At 39.0% G+C, this 22,772-nt stretch overlaps 1 protein-coding gene across 3 annotated transcripts in view; it reads right to left on the reverse strand.

The window, feature by feature from the left end:
• Positions 1-22,772, reverse strand: part of CACNA1C (calcium voltage-gated channel subunit alpha1 C) — a 486,392-nt gene that overhangs the window by 159,814 nt on the left and 303,806 nt on the right. For all 3 annotated transcript variants that reach the window (XM_062009912.1, XM_062009929.1, XM_062009919.1), the window contains exons 6-7: positions 6,955-7,116; positions 4,895-5,091 (exon numbers count right to left, since the gene is read on the reverse strand). In XM_062009912.1, coding sequence (XP_061865896.1) covers positions 4,895-5,091; positions 6,955-7,116 — 359 coding nt within the window. The remainder of the gene's footprint in view (positions 1-4,894; positions 5,092-6,954; positions 7,117-22,772) is intronic.

The following is a 22,772-nucleotide window of genomic DNA, read 5'->3' on the forward strand; positions in this document are numbered from 1 at the left end:
GTCCATCTATAATAACACCACACTATTTTATAGTTACAACCTTGAGGTAAACTGTCCCTGGAGGCACTGCATGTTATTTTCAAACTCTCAACCAAGTATTCTGAAATGTTGTCCAAATGACATGGGACAGAGCCAATACTCCAAAAACAATGGCAGGCTCAAGGCTGCTCATTAGTAATAGTCATCACGCAAATCAAGTAGAATTACTTGATCCTAGAATTCAAGCTGCAAAGGCCAAGCTATACGTGGAACATCTCAGGATCAAGTTCTCCGCTACGCAGCAGTGTGAATAGCTCAATGCAACAACATATGGTTGTGTTTTCCACTTGTTCTGCACTGTTTTCATTTATATATACAAATTTATATATTAGGTGCAAAGGAGTGGACAGACTGGGCATGTAAATCTGAGGCTGCAGTGGGGCAGTTTTGCATGCAGTGTTGCAGAGCTCTAGCTGAAGAAAGCACATTTTACACAAAGATGAAAGACTTTCTAGAGACAGGGCATTGTCCAAATTGTATCTAACTCAGAAGTGAAGCTTCCCCTGAAGGACAGTAACAAACTGATTAAAAATAATTAAAAGAAGCTCCATTAGGGAAGGTTGAAAGAATTGAATCTACTCAGATTAGGAAAAGATTGAGGGAAGACAACAAATGCCTACAAATACTTAAACAGGATGTTACAAACTACACAGGGATTAATTTTCCTCCTTAGTCAACAAGACAATAAGAAATAACAGACTGCAGCAGAGAGTGATTACAAAATACCAAATGACTCAATCGGTAACATTTGGATCTGCATCTGCTGCTGGAAGTTTCCATGACTGAGGGGATCTTCAAAAATGGGCCTTGGTGATCGAACAAGGCAGTGAGCTGCCTTGTGTGATCATATACTAAGGAGAGTTTTGAGAGGAATAAGCTCAGTCTTTTGACATGAAAAATTCTGATGTGACATAAGAGGTTCCTGTCTACCAAAATGATTTTATGAACTAACTGTATATGAGACAAAGCCACCTGGCGGTTATACTGAGACAAAGTAAACCTTGTAAGACTGAGACAATATAGGAGATGTACTCTTATAAATACTTAATGCTCTCTTCAACAAAGGTCAGTTCTACAGCAAAGAGTCAACAAGATTGTTTTGCACTGATTATCATCCTGCCCAATATAGTTATTTCACATTAAAAATCTGTCTCCTTGTGAGTAATTATCTTACCTGTCACTTCAGCAGTTTCCAACAGTTTCCCCTGACATTTTTCTTTCAAATTTCAAAAGAAGCCAATCTACTCACAAGTATTATCTGTTGAGTAAGAGGATTGGAAAGTGTATTGATCTTATTGATGTCAAGTTCTTCTAAGGGAATAGAAGTTTATGGCTTTCCTGTTTCTGATTTTCTTTTTGTGAGGATGTGGATCACAGGTTGGGAAATAAGACTCCATGAGAAAGGAGACAGGCTTCACTACAGAGCTGGAAAGCTGGAGGAAACATGAGGGGAAGCATGAAGAAGGAAGCAGGAAGCTGAAGGTAAAATTTGAAGAGCTACTAAGTGGATTACGGGCCCTGGGCTTGTGGAAGATCACACAGCTTTCTAACTTCTAAACATGCAAATTTAACCTTGCAAAGTGTGGCACAAGACAGACATAGTTTTCATGAAATTGCTAGTAATTTTTCATGGCAATGTGCTGAGATGTGCTAATCTCTTTCCATTCCCACTGGGAGGAATGTAGAGATCTAGCTCTCTTTCCAACAATATTTTCCAGAAAGTAGGAAGACATAATTGAAAGAGACTTGTAGAAAAGTTCAAACCAGGGGAATTGCTCCACTGTCTAAACATTTCCATCCAACTAATTCAGCCCAGAGCTTTATCTGTTGTTCTACTGAGTTTTAGGTCGGGCTCTTCTTTTCAGGTTTAAGGAGGGAGCAAAGAAAACTCCCTACATCTGCACATATGTCCTTAGGAGACTATTACAACAGATGTCAAGGTGCCGATTAGACATTTCTAGGTCCCCATGTTGTACATATGACTGATCTCAATGTAACGATCAAGATTTTACAAAAGAAAAGGTGAGATATCAACCTTTTGTAATCAATTGGAATTTTGCCATTAACCCCAGCAGGACCCTAGATTCAAACCTGGGTGTCTACTCTGAATTGTGAAAGAGTTAAGAATCTAACACTCTGCTTCAACTTTGCATGCTGAGCACTTTTATTATTAACCTGTTAGCTTCTATCATTAAGTTTAAGGAATAGCCTCTGAAAACCATTAGTGAAAATTTTCAGTTGCAAAATTGTCTGATTTACAGACATTTTCTTATAACATTCTTTAATCTGTACTTTCAGTGTAAAATGGACAACCAACTCTCTATCTCTGGATTTAGTTGGAGAGAGAAGATCTTTAAGTCTGGATTTATAATTTAATTAACTGCAGATTTATTTCCTAATAAAGCTAATTTTAATTTCCATGACCTCACTGTGGATCCAGGAGATGTTTCAAAGCATTATCTATCTGGGAAAAGAACAGCCTTCTATCTCTGTACTCTTGTGGAGATGCAGGACCCAAAGGGTTGACTATCACAAATCCACTCTTTCTTGGCTGAAAAGGTAAAGGGCAAGGAGTTGAGTTATATGAGTCACATTTTAATAAAGAAACAGTGGCTTACACATGGTTTAAAATATATATTTACATCCTACCTCACTTACTTACTAAAATTCTTCCTTCACTCCCAGAAATTGAAATGTTGCAAAAATAGCAAACACTGATGAGAGATGACTTCTATCCACTTTGCCAGTATAACACAAAGAGGCAAAAAGTCATATGGTACAACAATACTCTTAGGGTTGTTTACAACATCTTAACTGAGTATATCTGACCATTCAGGTGTTCAGGTATTTATTTAAACTTTATATTTCATGGCCTTTAAACATAGCTGATATGTTTTTTTCTTTACAAACTAAATTTCCTCTTCTTCAATTACCAAAATTTTCTGTTCAGTGATAATACTTTTGTAGTCTTGTCTAGGAATAACTGGGAAGTGATGGCAATAAATATTTATTTTGTTTTCAAAACAAGTATTCTATCAACACTATAATTTCAAAGGCTCACTAAACAGATGCCCCTAAAAACCAATGACCATTAACCAGTATTAATTTCAGGGCTCAGTTTGTCATACTGTCTCCCAAGAAAAAATAGCAACTCAGGAAATCAGTGAAAAAAAATATCAGAATACCAAACAAAAGCCATCAGCTGAAATCCAGGTTGCTCTAAAAAACCCAGACCATTTGCAGCAGTCATGGCAGAAAATCCTTTAGCGGTGAGTATATGCTTTTGGCTCCTGTTATTTGATAACTGAGTTCTGAATGATTTGCATCCAGTCATGCAAATGATGCTTGGACTGAAAAGTGTGGGGATGGGCAGGGTCTTTCATTACGTGAGCCTTTGGGGAAAATGACTGTCGATAGGTTTTACAATAATAAAACCTATTTTCATGTTCACTTCTTCTAGTTTTTACTCTCTCCTATTTCCTCTGAACTACTTCGAAATCCTCTCAGTTACACAGACTGAAGGAATATGAGCTAAATGTGTTAAAAAAGATAGGTGCGTTATAGACAGTCATAGCAGAGTAGTTTTGCCCAGTTCCCTTTCTGTATTCTGTTCTTCATTATTTTATGAATCTATACCCTCCTTTCAAGTAAAGGCAATTTCTGTGCTCTGAGACCCAGTCTGCCCCTGTAGTTTGATCTCTGCCTGTTATCTCAGGCACTAGAAGGAAGCTCGAGTCACCAGTCTAATCTAAATTTACAAGGATACAGAGACAACAGCTAGCTGCTCCACATAGAGACTATCTATTACAGATAAGCTAAATTTTCAAAGGGAAATCTTGTTGGTGGTAGAAGACAGCTTCAGGCTCATGTAAGAGAGAAGCTGGTGTTGATTAACAGTGAAAGTTGCCTCAGTCCAGATTACTCTTTTGTGTGCTTTGGTTCTTCTTGAATTAAATTCCATCATACACCATAGCGCATCCTACCATCTTGGAGAATCAAGTGTCATAATATGTCAGTCTTCAAACTTAGTGAGAGTCCAGCTTAGCCTTATGCAGATAGGACTAAGCTGTGTGTGAATTAAATTCCTGAACTGTATCATATTGCTACAAAAGTTGATGTCAGGAGCTGAATCCAGAAACATGTTTATATCTGGGTTATAGCTGAAGGCTAAATCTGATTCTAACTCCTATAGTATAACTGTATTGCCACTGAATTTCCCAGCACACTAGGGATTACAAGGTGGAAACTAAAGCTGTTGAAACTTCCAAAATTAGGATAAAAGATGAGATGAGACTGCATTTAGATTAAAGATAATACCATGTTTTGGCTAAACGTGCAACCATGGTCAATAGCAACATCAGAAATAGGAGAATTTATTCTAATACTATTACAATCAAAGTCAGAACCGGTTGTAGTTCTGGCATGAAAAGGGATTTGCGTGGCCCTTCTTATAGAACCTATGAGCTGATAGATGTAGTGCCTTTGTAACATTGGTGCCATAGGTAGAGCACACAGTTGTCACAAATGTATGTCATAGTAATCTGGAGATGTATGAGATATTTCACTCCTGCAGAAAGAGTCTTTACACAACATTCTGTTCAACAAATCTTCAAACCAATAAGCCACGTGCCAGCTTTCAACATGAAAATATCAACACAAAGTCAACATTTACATATGAATTAACTGCACAAGATAAACTCTCACATTTTACCCACTAATGTTCTGAGTTAATTAAAGCTCCATGCTAGCAACAGTGCCTTCACTATATAGAACAAGCAAGAGAGCAAAAGCCCTGAAGCTTTGACATAGCCTTATCACCCGAGCAGGCTTCAGCTTATCATTTTCTGATACGTACCCAGTACAGCACATCTGTCCAGCCCTCCATCGTAATGCACTGAAACACTGTCAGCATGGCAAAAGCAAAATTGTCAAAGTTTGTGATGCCGTGTTTAGGTCCCTCCCAGCCTGCCTTGCACTCGGTGCCATTCTGACACTGCCGCCCGTGTGCAGACTGCGGGGCACAGGGAGATGGGTCATCTTCTGCAGGCGTATCTTAAAAGAGAGGAAGGAGAAAATGGAGATGAAGAGAACTAATTGCTGCTTGACATACCAATAAGTGAGTGAAGGATATCTGATTTTAACAAACACATTTTGCAACGAACTTGAGAGATTTCTGTAGGAATGCACAAGAAACTGTATTAATTTTAATAGGCAGAGGATTTTTTTCTTGTGCTTCACTTTCTTTTCATAAAGATTACAGTCAAGCTGTAAAGTTTTACAGACAAAAATGAAATGTCTTTCAACATGAGAGAGAACATTAGATCAAGTCTATTACATTTCTTTGGGCTGCATCTTACAACCAGCGTTTTGGTACCATGGTCATCTGGCACCTGGGTTAATCTTGGAAGGGAAATGCAACACTGAATGGCACTCTGCAGAAGGAGGCTGAACTGCAGCAGACAGGCTTCAGTGCACTGGAGATAGGTTTATATGGTTCTGGGCTACTTCTAAATTACAGCAGAGAGTCTTTGGAGCTCAGCGCTTCTGGACTTTAGAAGCTGTGTGGCATTTATTCAATAGCCAGGTGGCACTCAGAAGTTCTATAAGACTACTGCTTGATTCCACAGCCCTTATTCTGTACACGTGTTTCCAGATTGCTGAGAACCTGTACAACAAGCCCACCCAAATGCTTTGGTATATAAAACATGCTACAGAAAACATTTTTATAAGCACAAAACCTCCTGCAATAGGATTTTAAAAAAATATGCTGTTTTCAGAGCTTTGTGCTATGTTTATAACAAGTGCAGGTATATGTGTGTGGGAGCAGGTAATTACGTTTGTTTTTCATATTATAAGGCAAAAATGTAGTTTTCCATTGGTTAAGATAAAATTCTGATCATTGAAGCATACAAGAAACAGAAATATTAAAATTAGATGCTTTAATGTAAATAATTCCAGACACTATGGAGAAAGATATATACCCTTTAAAGATGTACACCAGACTGATAATTTCACTATAGTTCTAGCATTATTTCCTGAAAATGAAATCTGCTGATGCTATAAAAGCAGAAAATACAGAACTTCTGAAACAATTTCCTACTGTACAATGTTTTCTTGATTACAAGCTGAACTGGTCCCTAGACCTTGGCACTCACCACCACATGGGAAATCATTGCTGTGCAAGTTCAATAAATCAAATGAAAAAGAGCAGATGTTTAGATGAGTGACAATACGATTTATTTATTTCAAATTTTTATTATCTCTTTCTGTAAATATTTTGAAAGATCTTTCCTGATGGATTTGGGGCAAAAAGTTTCTTCTTATTAATATAATTTTGCTTTCGTATTAGCTGCATTTCTAACCAAGGTCACAGTCTGTGATTAAAAACAAAAAAAGGGTACTGGTCTTCAATGTCTTATTCCTTTACATCGATAGTAGTTTAAAATGAAGATGTATTTGTGTACAAGATTAATAATAAAATATAAGAGTTTCTCATTTCCATGATGCCATCTCATTTGTAGTTCAGTCTGCTAGCGGAGAAATCGTCACTACTTGATGATTTGCTTGAACCTCTGGGAGATTTGTTAAAGAATCTAGGCTGGGTTGTAGCACCAAAGGTCAACATTAAAAAGTCCACTACTTTGTTCATCAGGAATTGACGGTTTTGCATGTAGCCTTTACAGACAGGCCACAACTGAGTGCCCAAGATGAGCATGCTAAACTCTCACCATCAGAAACAGCCTCTCAACATCAAAGGTGATTCATATCGAAGAAGCAGAAGAGAGGAACCATGACCCCAAATAGTACACAGCAGGAAGCAACAGCCACATGTTTCTTGTGCCAGCACAAATGCTCCATTATGAACAGGGAAAAAGTCTTTCAGAAAATTTGTGTATGACACAGGGTTCCCCTTACCTATCAGTCCTCCTTGCACATGGTAGCAGGTCTTATGCATCTTCCCCATGAATAGCTCCAGTCCAATGATAGCATAGATAATAATGACAAACAGCACCAGCAGAGCAATATGCAACAAAGGGACCATGGCCTTGATAATTGAATTTAAAACCACCTGGAGACCTGCAGAGAGAACAGAAGAAGCACTTATCAGCAAAATAAAAAAATTTAGAGAGACTATAGATTACAAAATAACAGGTCATTTTTATTTCATTCCTTCTTGCTTGAACTCATTATCTTGATGATGTAAAGATGTACATTTACAGGTCATCTCTCTCCAGAAAATCCCCAGCATTTAATGAATTTACCATTGCAGCCTTGATCACAGACTAAAGTAAAACGGATATTACCTTATCTGTCACCAAAATACCACAACCCTGGGAAGGGAATACATTAGCTATTTTACCTCTTCTTGGAAATCAGACCTAAGGTGATCTCCAGACAATATTGAGGAGAGTTAAAGCTTGGGAAGAACAGTAAACAACCAGAACTGAAGAATGGCAGTGAGATGTGCAAGAAGGTGGATGCTGAGGTAATGTAGAGCTGTACCCCAAACATGTAGGGGTGCAGATGAAACTGCAGTCATGGTCCTAGTCTGATTCGGAGTTGTTTCAGAGGTCAAGTCAGTCTCAGGTAGAGCCTGACCTGCTGAAGGACCATCAAACCTACACTGACTGAAAGTCTCTTAGGATCTCCCTGTGCTCCAGATCCACCTCAGCTTTCTTCAGTCTGAACAGAGAGTCAGAACCAGTAGTGCTGGTTTTCCCCCAAGATTTAAGCATCTCTCTATAACAGAGGTTGTCCAGGTCCCTAGAAGGAAGTATTAACAAAATATTACCTGGCTCTTGTTAAGGCATAAGACTGGTGTAAGTCCTAATCATGAGTGAACCCAACATTTCCAGACTGACCCAGGTAAGCTGACTTGTAGCAGAGTTTGCTAAAGTGTTAACCAATTGTACCCTCAGATGCAGTTGACTGAAGCTGCAGATTCATGGGCCTCTCACTGTCGTCTTCTCCTCATTTGTAAAACCGGAACAAAAAAGCCAGTCTCAAAAGCCTTTAGTAGGAATTTGCATTTATAAAGATCTCAAAATTGTTATCACTGGTGGCAACTGATGAGATCCACTGTCACTGGCAAGTTATTAACAACGGAAGTATTGAGAGGCCTCTAGAACCCTACAGTCTACAAATACCTACATCAGAACAATTATGAGCTCATGATTTTACAAAGACTGAGAGCCAGAAGCCATTAATGTCTACAGCAAATGCTGTCATCTCTTCAAAGAAGTTGATATTAGCCGTAATTTTTGAAAAAATGTGATTCATGAGTTGTAAATGTCTGTTATACATCTGCCAAGAGAGTTTGTGATAACTATTAACTTTGAAATCTATCATCTAAGATCTTAGATTTTAATTTTATTACTTTTAAAAAACTGATTTAAATACTTTCTAATAATGATGACACATCTCTCGACAAGCACTTTCACTCGCAGGCAATCCACTTGTCTGTTCACAGCTAAGACTGAGACTTTGCATTTGCTCCCCAGCCATGATGGAACACTGCAAAAGCAATCAAAGGTGGCATCAGCTGCCAGGCCAACAAAATCTTTCACTGTCTGTCAGTAATCTAAACCTGGCTACTAGCATTTCTCTAAGTCAGAACATTTTTTTCAGGTGTCTGCAGATAGTTCAGTCATCTGTTAATGGTTCATGCTCCTAGTCAAAGGGAGTGTTATTCAGCATAAAACATTCTGGCTTCACAAAGAGAATCTTACATGAAGCACTATGCTGGTAGGATCAAAACTCATCCTATAGAACAGGATATACAGAGTAGCCCAGTTACCTCTGTGTACTCACTCTGGATAAGCAAAGTCTCTGGGGAAAAAAAATACTGCTGTGATTACATGAGGCAGTGAAATTTTCCCCCCCTAGATGCTCACCTCATTCAGTCTGCTAATTCTGAACATATACAGAAAAGGAATTGCAGTCCACATCACATCACTCAACAGCAGTTGAGAATATATTGTTCACCAGAACATTAAAATAATGTCTCATCTTCTCCCAAACAATGTACAGGACAAGAAAGTTAGAAGAATATGATGGCTACTAACCTGAAAAAAAATCCATAAACTTTGCACATTAAAATATTTGTAGCTTCAAATAAATCTATACGGAAGAAAATGAAGGCCTCCATTTTTAGGAATTTTAGGAGTCTTCTTAATCCAAAATGAAGCCCAGAGTACAAGGTTAAGAGTTGTAATACTAAGTTTTATGTAAATTACCCTTAATTGATTTAATATTCTTTATAAGATATAGCTATTGCTCTTGAGAGGATACTAAGGAAAAACACAATGAAGGGCAAAATCCTTTTTCATTTTAAATGTATCTTCATTATCACCCATGTCATGAAAGTACTTCAGCGTACTACAGATGTCGAGAGATGATAATATCTGCACAAAACTATGCCCTCTGTGCTAACAAATCAGTGCTTGTGAAATTGAAGGTTTGCACCATAAACATAAAATGACAAAGTGTTTAGACAGCCAAGGGGAATATGAACCACCAGATTTACAGGAGCTTCAGCTAGCTTAATTAGAGAAAAGTTTCTTAACAATAATAAATCAACTTTGAAGACGAGAAGAGCTACCGAATACTGTTTTCATGAATCAATGTGTGTGCTGTGCAGTACTCCATTAGGGCAGTCTGGTTTTAAATTCAGATAATTTTATTAATTAGCAAGCTTACATACATCACCATTACAGTTTTCAGATAGTTTCTAAAAGTTGAATGCTGCTAACTGTGCAGCAACTTGTCATGGTTTAGCAAGGAGCTGCTTTTGCTTGGTAACGGGGGAGAGGGTTGCAGTACAGACCCTGTAAAGAGTTTTCAGACTTTCCCCTGGCTCTTGGATTCAGACCCACCTCCAGCCCAGCTGGGCCAATCTGATGCCTCTGTGATCACTACTTAAGGATGGGAATTTGAAATGCTTGGGAGGAGGTATAAGAGTGGTACAAGATGGAGGTGACCATGCAGACCTCACAGTCAGAGAAGGAGGAAGGAAGGAGGACTGTCGGACCAGACACGCCTCTGCAACTTGTGGTGAGAACACAGGTTGTACCCCTGCAACCCATGCAGGGCAACGGCAGGACTTAAAGCCACCAGCAGCTCCAGGTGAGTGTGCCCGGACGGGCGAGGAGGAGGCCACGGTGCAGGTCGTGCTGGAGAGCCTGCAGGCCGCAGAGACCCACATGAGAGGCAGAGAGGAGCTGCAGGATAAATGCACATCGGAGCAGCCCGTGCAGAGCTGCTGGGTGTGTGAGGGACCCCACAGAGGTGCAGGGAGGACTGGAACAGAGCCCACCTACCCTTAGGAGAGACAAACATCAGGAACCATTGAGAATAGACGGACTGAAACCCCCATTCCCTGCCCCTCTGGGCCGTTCAACGGAGGAGGAGAAAAAGACACCAGGATCATGGCTCTGAGCCCCAGAAGAGGGGAAGAGTGGGGAGAAAGTGGTCTTAAAGGGCTGGTTGTACTCTTCATCATTGTACTACTCTGTGGGGCTTTTTTGTTCATTATGTTTCTGGGCTTTATGGTTATGTTTTAGTTGGTGGTGGATTAAATTATTTTCTGTTTTCTTCCCCAAGCCAAGTAGCCTGGTCTGTTTTGTCCGGGACCATAAGCAGCAATTAAGCCCCCACTGCCATTTAGGAATTCTCAGGTCTTTGGTACTTGAGTCTAGTCATGGTCTTTCATCCCTTGATGTGCCTAAACCACAACACAACTTTAGAAACATACAGAAGATGTAATGAATGCTAATTGTAGAAGGGCAAGGGGTATCCACACATCACCATGTTCCCCCCATTGTTGTCTGTCTTAATACTACAATATAGCTTCTGCCAGTAAGTTACCTTATTCTCAGTTCAGGCAGCTACTTATAGTATGAATAGCTGTTGCAAGAAATGGTATGAGGAACCAGGATTCGACAGCCTGAAAAGTCAGTGTAGTAGCAAGGGAGGAGACTTGCAATAACAGATGAAGAAGAATTGAAGAGCTAGTGGAGAGCCATGGGTAAGTGTTACAAACAGAGTCACTTTTTAAAAAAAAACATCCACATTTCAAAACACATAAAATCTGTGTTCTGAAACCTGACGTGCAGATCAATGTCTGTGGATCATCAGATGCATTTCTGATCAGAGGAAATCAGGTGAATCATCCTCTTATATGCAGTCACAAAGTTTTTTCTAACCAGTGGTGAGAACTGTATGGACTTTTACACGATCTTTCCCTGTGCAGAGGAAGACAGACAGTTGAACTTACAAAAAAAATGACTTCTCTGTCCCAGCTCATGCAAGTTCTTAATCTTTGCAATCTGCAACACATAAGTATCACTCAAAAGGGGTGGTCACAGTACAAGGGCAATATAGTCCCTCTTGCCTTGTACCTTAACATACCACTGTGCATCTTTGGCATTTTGTCTCTTGTGAAGGGTAAGGCTTGCACTCCTAGCAGTGACCTCAGTAGCTTATAATCACAATTATATCAGAATGTCTGGTGACCTGATCAGACTGCAAAGAAGGATTTCAAGTAGATGATGCCAATAACTGCTGACCTATAGTAGAGTGAAGAGCTGTGTTTTTACACTGCTTTACAGAAGCTGGCAATGCCATTGTCAGCCAGCCATAAACACAGAGTCCTAATCTATATCCTGGCAAGTAAAAATAAAAAAAAAAGAAAAGAGTTTCAAATATTTGGCATTCTAAAGGTACTTGTTCTCTTGTGGAAGCTCTCTCCATGTGCTAGACACTTTCCAGACGTCTGTGAAAGCACAGCATTTGCCTTGAGGAGCTCACTCCATGCTGGACAAGGAGAAAACCACACAGAGGTTAGGGAAAGTACCACAAAAGGGATTGTTTGCAGTTTTTCAGCCTGTGTTTTTCTTCTGTTAATAATTGAAGATCTTAAACAGCTCTTAATATTTATTTTAAAAGCACTTCAGTTTACCTTTGAAAAACCCCCTCTCGGCTGCATTCTGTTGGCTGACACCGACTCCATAAATGTTTCAGTAAGCAAAACACATTAATGCCATTCCCTGGGCTTGCAGAATTTAGCATTTATTTACACTGATAAAAGGTTTTAAATATTTATTACATGGGAACAGCATTGCTTTTTATACCAGGTCAAGACCTTTCAGCCTCTAGAGAACTGCAATTGACCCAAAGGTTTAGGTCACAAATGGGGAGCTAAGGGAATGATGAAGAAAGAAGGAAAAGAGCTTATACCAAGCAACACTGATCTTTCTTAAAGCTATGGGAAAGACGTTCTCGCAGATGCTGCAGGTATTTTAGAGCTATTATATGATGCTGTATTTTTCTCTCAGGAAGACAATCATGAGAGGGGCTGGTTGCTGTCTCATCAATTCAGGCAGTTATTGAAGAAGCTGCTTATCTCTAGGCATGTAAGTGTCTGCACCTAAAGCAATGGGATTACCTACATACCCCATTGTGTACTTACAAGCTTTTTTGGATTTCAACCAATGTTCAGCAAGATGGCACAAAAAAAAGAGTGTGGCAGACCCAGTTGCTAAAATGCACTTGGCATTGTCACACTGTGGAACATATCCAAAGAAACTAATAGTAGGTTGGTCTCAGAAAAAGCATTTGGGCCTTTCCAAGCACAGATCTCTCTCAGATTTGCACGTGTCTTTATTTTTGATCAAACTTGGTTTGATGGACAGGGTGGTTTCCTGTTCTCTTCGTATTAAAATTCCAGCTCTTCAGGGAAAGCATACCCTAAGTCTACTCCTTCATTGGTTTTGCAGGGCTATATTTTGCCTACACCATGGTGTTGCCTGAATCAGGAATACAAGCAGGCACAGCCTCATACAAATGACCTTCTGAGAATGAGCAGGAATAAAAGGAAAAGGAGAGGACTTTCAACTCCATCCATCTCTCCTCCGCCTCCTGATACACATATAAACACACAGAGATTTTCATACTTAAGCCAATGCCAAGGGTGTGGGAGGCAATTATTTTTCTGCTAATACAGTTGGAAGAAAACTACTACTTTCTGCTAGCAAAGAGGAAGCAGGGGAAGATTTGTGACTCAACACAGGGCCTGAGTCAGATTGCTTCTGGGAACCACTCTAAGTGGTAGAGTTTGTGCATCATCCCCAGACACGAACTAGGCCTACCCATAAATCACAGTTATTTCTGAGACTGCCACTACAAGCAATACAAACAGTAATATTCCCCAAAGCGGACATTTCTCATTTAATAAACATAGGCATTGCCTAAGAAAACTGAAAAATATTAAATATTCATAAAAATGAAAGGTTTTATACCAATTTTAAAGGAAGCCTGGATAATGACAGACATTTTTTATCACAAAATGTGCCACAGTCATAGCAAGATATCTTAGATAAGCCCTTCTGCTATGATTTGCGAGTGAAAACGTTCAGGACTTTCTTCATCAGTGGTGCAAAAGGAACTCCTGTGGTGCAGTTCAGTTAAGGACAGCTGTACAGTAACAATTCAGGAAGGTAGTCCCTTAGTGTCTTGCTGGAGTCTCAAAATATTAGCAGCAGATTGCTAGATAAAGCAAATTCTGTGGGTGTAGTGCAGCTTTCTTAGGGCTGAAGATGTCATTTCTATTTCAAGAATAATAGAGAAAGTCTTGGAATAGGAAGGAAAGACACGAAACAGGACAGAAAACTAGCTGAAGGGAAAAGAAAAGAAAAAAAAGAAAAAAAAACCCAGGAAATATGCTTCTTGAGCCAAATAGTAACTTTTGGAGTAGGTAATGCCACTTAAACATATACAAAGATAAAATTCAAAACCAATTGCCACATGAATAGAGAAAAAGAAAGTTTTGGCATCTGCTCCTAATGTTCTCATTCCTCTGTTTTCAAACCATGTTTTCATTGACTTTTCAAACTGAAATACACACACACACACACACACACAAAAGGAGATTCATACAAAAAGAAACGTGCATGCAAGCACAATTGTTTTATGTTTGCCAAGTCTTGCAATACCACCCTAGCTTGATCCTTTGAGGCAAAAAAGGAACAGCAGAACAAAAACAAAAGCCACAACAGAACACAGCTCTTCCTTTTGGATCCTTTTCTCTTGGAAAGCAATTCCTCTCCAGTATTCTCTGCTTGTCAGAGTGACCCAATTAAAACAGCAAAACAATACAGCCTGCCCTCAGCATGGTGACCACACAACAGCCCTAGCTTTTGGGTGCTTGAAGAGAACGGTTGGATAAATGTACACACCACCTTAGGCTGTTTGCCTCTCTGATGCCAGAAACCTCTACTCGCACTCATAGAAGTAAACCGCTTCCTTCCTGGGAGGCTTTACCCGTTTCTAAATACATTTTGTTCAAAGTATATAAGTGCTCGCTTTCTTATAAAGTTGTTTGCCGATCAGAAGTCCTTGATCATCTTTCCAGTCCCAAAACACTAGGTAGATCTTACAAGCTCCACTTTATTCTCCAGTCATTTGATCTTAGTTCATTTCAGCTGAGGATGAGGTCCAGGCAAGATCTACAGATTTGCAATGTGAGAAAAAAGTGTAGTGGCCCTCCCATGCAGCTACCAGCTTATAGAGAAGGAGCATGAAGAGAAATATCAGCTAACCGCCTCCTGAAAATTCCACATTACAGAAGAAAAGACCATTTTAAGCAAAACCACAAATGAAGTTTGGTTAAGTTCACTTTGAGGCTATTTTGAGCAAGGACCAGAGTGGGCTGTAAAGTAGCCTTACACTGAGAGGGAGGACGATGAAGTCAAGTACTCACTGCCAGACAGGGATTCCCAAAAGATGGAAGTAAGGCAGGAAAAGGTCACGCAAGAGTCCTGGCATTTCCTGAGACAGCAGGGATCTATTGTCACCTTTGCCCAGGAAATAACTTTGATTTTCTGCTTACAGGAAGATCCTGGATTCTCTGAGAAAACTTATACTCATTGGAAAGGTTTTATTGATACTTAATCACTGCAATGGGTGACAAACATGAAGAATTTCTATTCACCCTGCTCCCTACACATCTATGCAAAACCAACAACAGTCTGGACAGAAGATTGCAGTAGTTCTTAGTGAAATGATCCATCGCACTTCCACATTTTAAAAATGTTTTTGCTCAAGCACAGATGTGACCCGGAACAGTCTTTCCTATACTGCCTTTTCAGTAAAGGAGCAAATTTTGGTCTAGTCCTGTGCCGCTGTATTCAGTCAGAAAACTTGGATAGGAATGTGTCAACATGTACTGCTTTTGGTCTGGTTAAGTGAGCATAAAAATTGACAAACTGAGAGATAAGTAACCTCTGAACTGAGATAATGATGAAAAAACTTTGTTTCAGAATGCCAAAAGCTGTTTGTGCACAGGTTTGAGGAATCACTACACACATTACTGTGTCCTAAGCATGTAGTTTTTGAAACAAGGAACTATGGACACCTGTAAGTGCTAAAACATTGTGGTAAGCGAAATTGGCTCAAAGCATCTGTGTCTCAACTTTAAGTGTACCAGCATTTAAGTGGGGGAATAACGACTTGGGTTGCAAAAGCCTTGGCAAAGTTGCCAAAATCTCAAGGTCATGAACAGCATTGTTTTAAACTTTTCGTTCTCATAGCTCTCCTTTCCGTTTTATGAATAATAAACTCTTTTAGTTGTCTGAGGTCCTGCTTCTGATGCTTCAACTTATCAATTCTGAATAGGCTTAGAAAATGTAAAAGCTCGCAAGGTAACAAATGTTAACAGGAATCCTGAAAATGTAAAAGTGCATCCTGAGGTGATAATATTACAGTCTTGTAGTGCTTAGAGAAAAATATACTGATGACAAAAATAGATCTCATGGGTTATACGCTCCAAGCCTATCATAACTGGCATTCCATGAGCTACATTAAGTTTTACCCTCTCATAAGAAGAAAAAATGAATCAAAATACAAGACAAACCCTAAAACTTTCTCTTTAGATGGTTATCTATGTAGCAGTACAGCATCACATACAACAAACAGGCTTCTCACAGCCCTGGAGAAGAAAACTTCACCTCTTAATTTTGCACAGTCCTTAATGGGTGTATTTGGGACTAAGCTCTTGAGAGCTATAATGACATTTTCAAAATTTCTGTCATACGGGATTTCCAGGAGTATTTTGAGAACCTAAAAATAGCAAATTACCTGATCAAGTAACAAAAGAATTTATGTAAAACACATGATGTGTGATCACTGATGTTACACACTGGGGTTTGTTTTCTCTTTTTAAAATACTAACAATGTTGATGAAAATGCATAGTGCAGTACAAAAATCCTTGAAAAGACATGGCCAAATATGAACAATTTTGCATCTTAGTTTTAAGAGAATAATTTGGATTTATTTATTTTTTTACATATTATGAGCTGTCAAGAGGGAATCATAAGGTTCTCCTACTGCAAAATGAGCAGCTAAATGAAATTCTTTACAGATACAGAAACCTACAAATATAAATAGCCCCCTCCAAAGTCAAGATTTTCTGTGAAGTAACAATCTCAATACTTGAATGTGAACAGCAAACACAGCCTAAATCTTGAGCTTAAATTTTCACCTATATTGTGAGGGCAAGTGTGAGACTCAACCCTAAATTCCTTAACTGTTTGTACTGAACAACAGAACTGCTAGATTTAACACAGACCTCTGGAAAGCTTGAGTGCGGATTTGATGGTTTGATTCCTGACCAAGACACCAAACTTAATTAAAGGGAGCTTTTGGTAACTTTCAGTACATACTAAAAAAAAAAAAAATGTAGAGCATTGACCTATGAGAAAATGCCAATGGCACAAATGTGCTGAACAACAAGTAACAGCAGTTATTGCAGAAAAAAAATTTAAAAAAATCGCCAAACTCAACAGACAACGCAAAGCAAGAAGAAAATGTCAGCCAAACTGATGGTTTAATGTGTTAACAGTAATACAAAAGAAAACAACTAACAGATTATACTTCCAAGATTAGAGAATTTGCTGTGTTCCAGTTCTCAAACTGGGCATGCACTACTGCCTTCAAAAAGAGAAGCCTTCTGCAAGAACGGCATTTGATTGAATGATGAGATGCTTAAAGAAAATTTAGAGAGGAAGTTCTATAATCTGGTAATGAACTTGAATTTCTATAGAATTTTCCACTCTTAAAGAAAAGAAAATTGAGTAAGCTGTATGAAAAAGTTACAAAATAGAACTTTTATAATGATTTCTATTTCTTTTATTCTATCAGCTACTTTGTCAAAATGCTTCTGGTGTAAAAATATTGAGCAGCTTTAGCACTACTGAAGTTGAAAAAAAAAATTGTTTGCAGAAAGTTAGCAGATGTTTTCTGAATTGTGATTGATGTGGCAAGGCAAACCAGGAGATGATAATCTAAAACTGAAAGAAAAACCAAAAAAGAGACATAGCTATTCAGACAACTCAGAAGAAACAGTTGCAACAAAGGGCAAACCACATATGGGATAGGTTATTGTTACATGTGTTAAACAGGAATTGGATTTGCTTCTGGGAAAAAGGGAGATTAAGAAAGATGTCTGATCTCTTTCCCTTTTCCCTGGCAGAAAGAAAACTTTGATAAATGTTAAGAGACTGGGCAGGAGAGATGCTGAAGCACTGATCAAAGGCAAACTACCGCCCACCTAACCTGCTCAGTTATTTATTCCATCAGCGAACTTCTTCAGCTTAGGAAAGTTTACTAGTCGTTCATACCAGCCAATATTCATGTGTTCTCAATTAGCACACTAATATCAAGCAGACATAACTCAGAAGGCAGTGGCTGATTTTGGAGAAGCTAGATTATAGAGAAGAGTGAAGGTTGCCAATAGATCTATGTAGCCACTGACATTTTTACATATACTCCCTCAGGTTAGTCTCCTTTCAGTTGTGTGCTTTGGCTTTTTCTGTCCTATAGCTCTTGTACAAGATACAATATTATTTCAGATTCAGATCATCAGTGACAAAAATAATTTATTTGGAGACTACACAGGAGATTTAAAAGGTATTCTCTGCTTAAGAGAATTGACTGGTCTGCTGCTCCCTGCTTTGTTGATATTTTGATAATGCTTTGTGAAAATCACAACAATGACCACAAGCTTCTAACAATGCTTTCAGAAGGTCAGGACAAATAGAATTAAAACAAATGATTCCAGAAGCAAGGAGTATCCATGTACTGCCTTGTGTCCTGAGCAAAACACTCTTCTATGGACTCTCTTGTGTCCTACTTCCAAGATGAATGCTACCCAGTGTGTATTAGTCACCTCTTACAGATGGGATGAGAAAACTTTAGGCATGTTCCAAGGTGCTCAGTCCCAATAATTTAGTAAAAAATGAAGATATGTATATTCACTTCAGAGAATATCAACAAAGCAATTCAAATATCTCCTTTACAAGATCTTAAATGAATAAGCAATGCAAAATTTAGTCAATTGGAATCAAAGTACAAAATGACATTTGACGTAAGCTTAGGACAATGTCAAATGCAGTAGAGGTGTCATCTGGGAGACAATGTAAGAAGAAAATGGAGTAGATAATACCCTTACTATGTTGATCTGGAAGAGTAGTATCTTCCCTGCTGATCTGGAAGAGTAGTATCTTCCCTCACTTCTCATGGATCTGACAATAGCCAGCAATTGCAAATGAGCAACTGAGAGCCCAACATTTTGCTATTGATACCAGTTAGTTGCTCTCAGTATATATACTTTTGCACCTTTACGGTCCAGACAAAAGCATATCTAGATGTGAGGGTGAGGGAGCCCTGGCACAGGCTATCCAGGGAGGGTGTGGAGTCTCCTTCTTTGGAGGTCTTCAAGACCCACCTGGACATGTTCCTGTGTGACCTTATCCAGGTGGACCTGTAGGGGGGTTGGACTAGATGATCTCTAAAGGTCCCTACCATTCTATGATTCTATGATATCTAAACAACATAAACTGTTCTTAGGTGATAGCAAATGGCATTCTTAGATTTTCAGATACTTTGAGAGAAGCATCTTGAATGGCATGGGGTTTCTCAGAATCATGTCCTACGCCCATTCTGAATGAGAGCTCTCACATCACTTGAAGGAGGTAGAAAAAAAGGTACTAGAAAAAGTCTAATCCATCTAGAGCTCTTCTGAAAAATCTCTTACTGAATCAAGCTATTTTTTTTTACTATCTCCATATCTGCTTTTTATGTCAGTGTGGGTTTTATTTTCTTCATTTGGAAGGGACTGCCTACACTATAATGTGGTCCCACATTATGATATTGAGATTGTTTGTTTTGTTCTCTTCTAAAGGCATGTTGAATAATCATGCCAGCATGCACAGGAATTGGTGGGATAAAGGCTGACACAGTTATTGGGTACATTTGTAGTTAGTGTTATTTTTAAAAGAGCTACACAGCCAAGATCAAATAGTAAATATTTCCCTGTTTTTATTTGCATTTCTTAAATATGAGAGAAATCTTTATTACAACAAGAAGTCTGTGTTTCTGTGAGTAATCTTTACTAAGACAAACCTCTTTTTGCTACATCCAGTTTTCTGACATAAATTACATTATTCTGGAGGTCGTACTACTCAAGGAAATCCACTTTAGGTCCTGATTGTAAGTCCTACTCACAGAAATGATCTTTACTTTTGGGAGATGCTATGCCAGAATCAGATTATTCCCTTGAGTACCTGTGACCTAAGTAAATGAAGGACTTAAAGGACATGTAGAGATTAAAGTTAACTATGAAGAAATAAGCTTAATGAGGACATTTAGTTCAGATGGCTCTCTCCTTTTTTCTCCACTCCCTTTCCACTTGAAAGCAAAACTAAGTGGCTATTTGAGATTAAAAACAGCTAGGCAATGACATGGGAAAGGTGGTGCAACTTGTCTTCACACAGTGCTGCATGTGCTGGAGAGTTGGTACAGATGGTTGAGAAGTCTTGTTCAAGAATGAAGGGGAATGTAAGAAATCTGCTTGAAGGCACATTTCCTACAGCTTTTAGAGCTCAAGACAGAATAAAGGAACAGGACTTGGCAAAAGCTGATATTATTGAATGTAAGAATAAAGTTTAAAACAGAATTAAGATTCATAAGCCCATTTTTTTCCAAATGTATTTGCAGTAATTCCCTCTGTTGTCAATGACCTTTATCACATAGGTTTGATGGCAGTAAACTTCCAAGTATATTGTCTCCTTCAGCTTATTTTACTCTTCTATACCTACACACAAACTTTTCACACTTTGGAAGCTTTGATCACACCACTTCTCCTGTCTCCTCATATTGAAGGGAAACCAAAATTCTCCACTAGTATGCTGTACATACCTTAACCTCACCTGCATCAGGAGGGTAAAATTAAGTCACTCTGTCTGCCAGTGACAGTATATAAACACAAACCATGTGCAAAACAGATGACTGTCAACTAAACTTTGCTGTAAGTATAGACATACTGAAAAAAAAAATTGTCCTCTTGTCAGTTAGTATTTGTTTAAAACTTAAGCATAATATGTGCTATTCAGCATATAGAAACAGGCAGTGGCTCACATTTCTTTGCCATTTTCTTGAAAGAACTGTCATTTTGGATTTCTTGAATTCTCTGTATTTATTACTTCAATTACATTATTTCCTCAACTATATAAAGCAATATTAATTTTCTTTGGCTGTGCAGAAAACAATGAGAAATTACAGTTGAAAACTTAAATTGTGCACAAAAAAAAAAAAAAGCTAATATAAGCCAAATAACTGAATTGGATGTGTTTATTTCAACAGCTGCAAAATGGAATTATTGCAATAACATGAGCTGCCTTGTCTCAGTGGCTGGGAAGGGCATTGCAAGCCCAAGCAGAAGGGCAATCCCAGGCCAGACAGTGAGGTGCCAGGGATGAAATAAGGCAAACATCACTGCTGCCTGCTGAGATACAGGAAGAACTACAACATGTAGAGTTGTTCTAGGTCCCATCCTTGCCCTTCAGTAAAGTGTTTTGGCACATCCAAGTTGACAGGATGCTACAAATGAGAATAATGAATTTCCTCTGGGAGAGGGCATCTGAGGGTAGTTAAAAATCATCATTTTATTTTCCCTGCTTTATACAGTACAGACAGAATGTGAAGGTTTCAGGAACTGTGTGCCTGCAGTAGGATCTGGGTTCTCTGCATGGTGCTTGATCCTTATTTACTGGCCTAGCCTTCTCGACATATTGGACTCTGAGGATGCTTCAATTACCTGAATTAAATTTGTCCTATAGACAAACTCACTATACAAGGATTCCATGAGATAAAATGTTATGTTTGTTTCCCCTTTGGTTAGGCACACTACCTCCAAATCATGTGCAGCTGAAGACAAAGCCTTCAGTATAGTACCAGTTTAAAGCTCGCAGTTCTAATAGGCAAAAAGCATAAACCCCTCATTTTTTATAAATCATTCAAGAGGACATTCAGAGTCCTGGAATCAAACGTGAGATAGAGGATTTTCTTAGTCTTATTTTAGGCTTACTATGGTGAGTCTGACACGTCCTTATTGTCTTAAACTCTGGAAGTTACTCTATATTTTGCTATAAAAGTCCTCTCATTTTTCTTTCAGTGGGAGGATATCTCTAATGGAGATCTGTGATATCACACAGACAGAATTCCCTTATGAATAAAATTCTTAGATTAGAACATATTCCTTAAGGGAGGAAGAAAAGAGAAAAATCAGCCAATGGCATCCTGGGGTGGGGTGTATTAGAAGGGCTGTGGTTAGGAGGTTGAGAGAGGTTGTCCTCCCCCTCTACTCTGCGCGCGTGAGACCACATCTGGAACATTGTGTCCAGTTCTGAGCCCCTCAGTTCAAGAAGGACGGGGAGCTGCTGGAGTTCAGCACAGGGCCACAAAGATGACTAAGGGAGTGGAGCATCTCCTTTATGATGAAAGGCTGAGGAAGTTGGGGCTCTTTAGCTTGGAGAAGAGGAGACTGAGGGCTGATTTCATTAATGTTTACAAATATGTAAAGGGTGAGTGTCAGAAGGATGGAGCCAGGCTGTTCTAAGTGATGTCCTGTGATAAGACAAGGGGCAACGGGTATAAGCTGGAACAGAAGAGGTTCCAAAGAAATACAAGGAAGAATTTCTTCACTGTGAGGATGATAGGGCACTGGAACAGGCTGCCCAGATGGGTTGTTGAGTCTCCTTCCCTGGAGACATTCAAAACCCACCTGGACAAGTTCCTGTGTGACCTGTCCTAGGTGGACCTGCTCTGGCGGGGCAGGGTTGGACTAGATGATCTTTTGAGGTCCCTTCCAATCCTTAAGATTCTGTGATAACATAGGCTATAGCCTGAATACCTTGTAAGCTTTACTTCTCCCGTCTAAAATGATCATAATTTATTATGCACAGAGTAGCAGTGTCTCACGCAGACAAAACCTTGACAGAAAAAATCCAATCCTATAACTCCTGGGATTTTCTTGCTTCATCTGCCTGAAACAATATGGCAAATTAACAAACTCAGCTGGATGACTTTGCCAATCTAGCATCTCTCACATGGGCAAAACTTTCTTCATGCGTTACTCTTCTCATAGAGACCACAGAGGGTTTTCTACTTCTTATCTTCATTGCTGCATCTGGTGAATGTGACATAACATATACATTCCTGAATGGCTCAGATCTATCAGGACATAACATGTAAAGACAGACTACTTTCCTACACACAGCAAAGTTCAAAGAAATCATCTGATTAATGCCAGAGAGTCTGGGATAAAGATGGAAGAATGTCATAATGAGAAAACGCTGTAATGAATACAGGATAGAGAGCACTGCTGGGGCTGAGAAAG

This window comes from Colius striatus, chromosome 1 (genome assembly GCF_028858725.1).
Source record: "Colius striatus isolate bColStr4 chromosome 1, bColStr4.1.hap1, whole genome shotgun sequence".
Classification (NCBI taxonomy): Eukaryota; Metazoa; Chordata; class Aves; order Coliiformes; family Coliidae; genus Colius; species Colius striatus.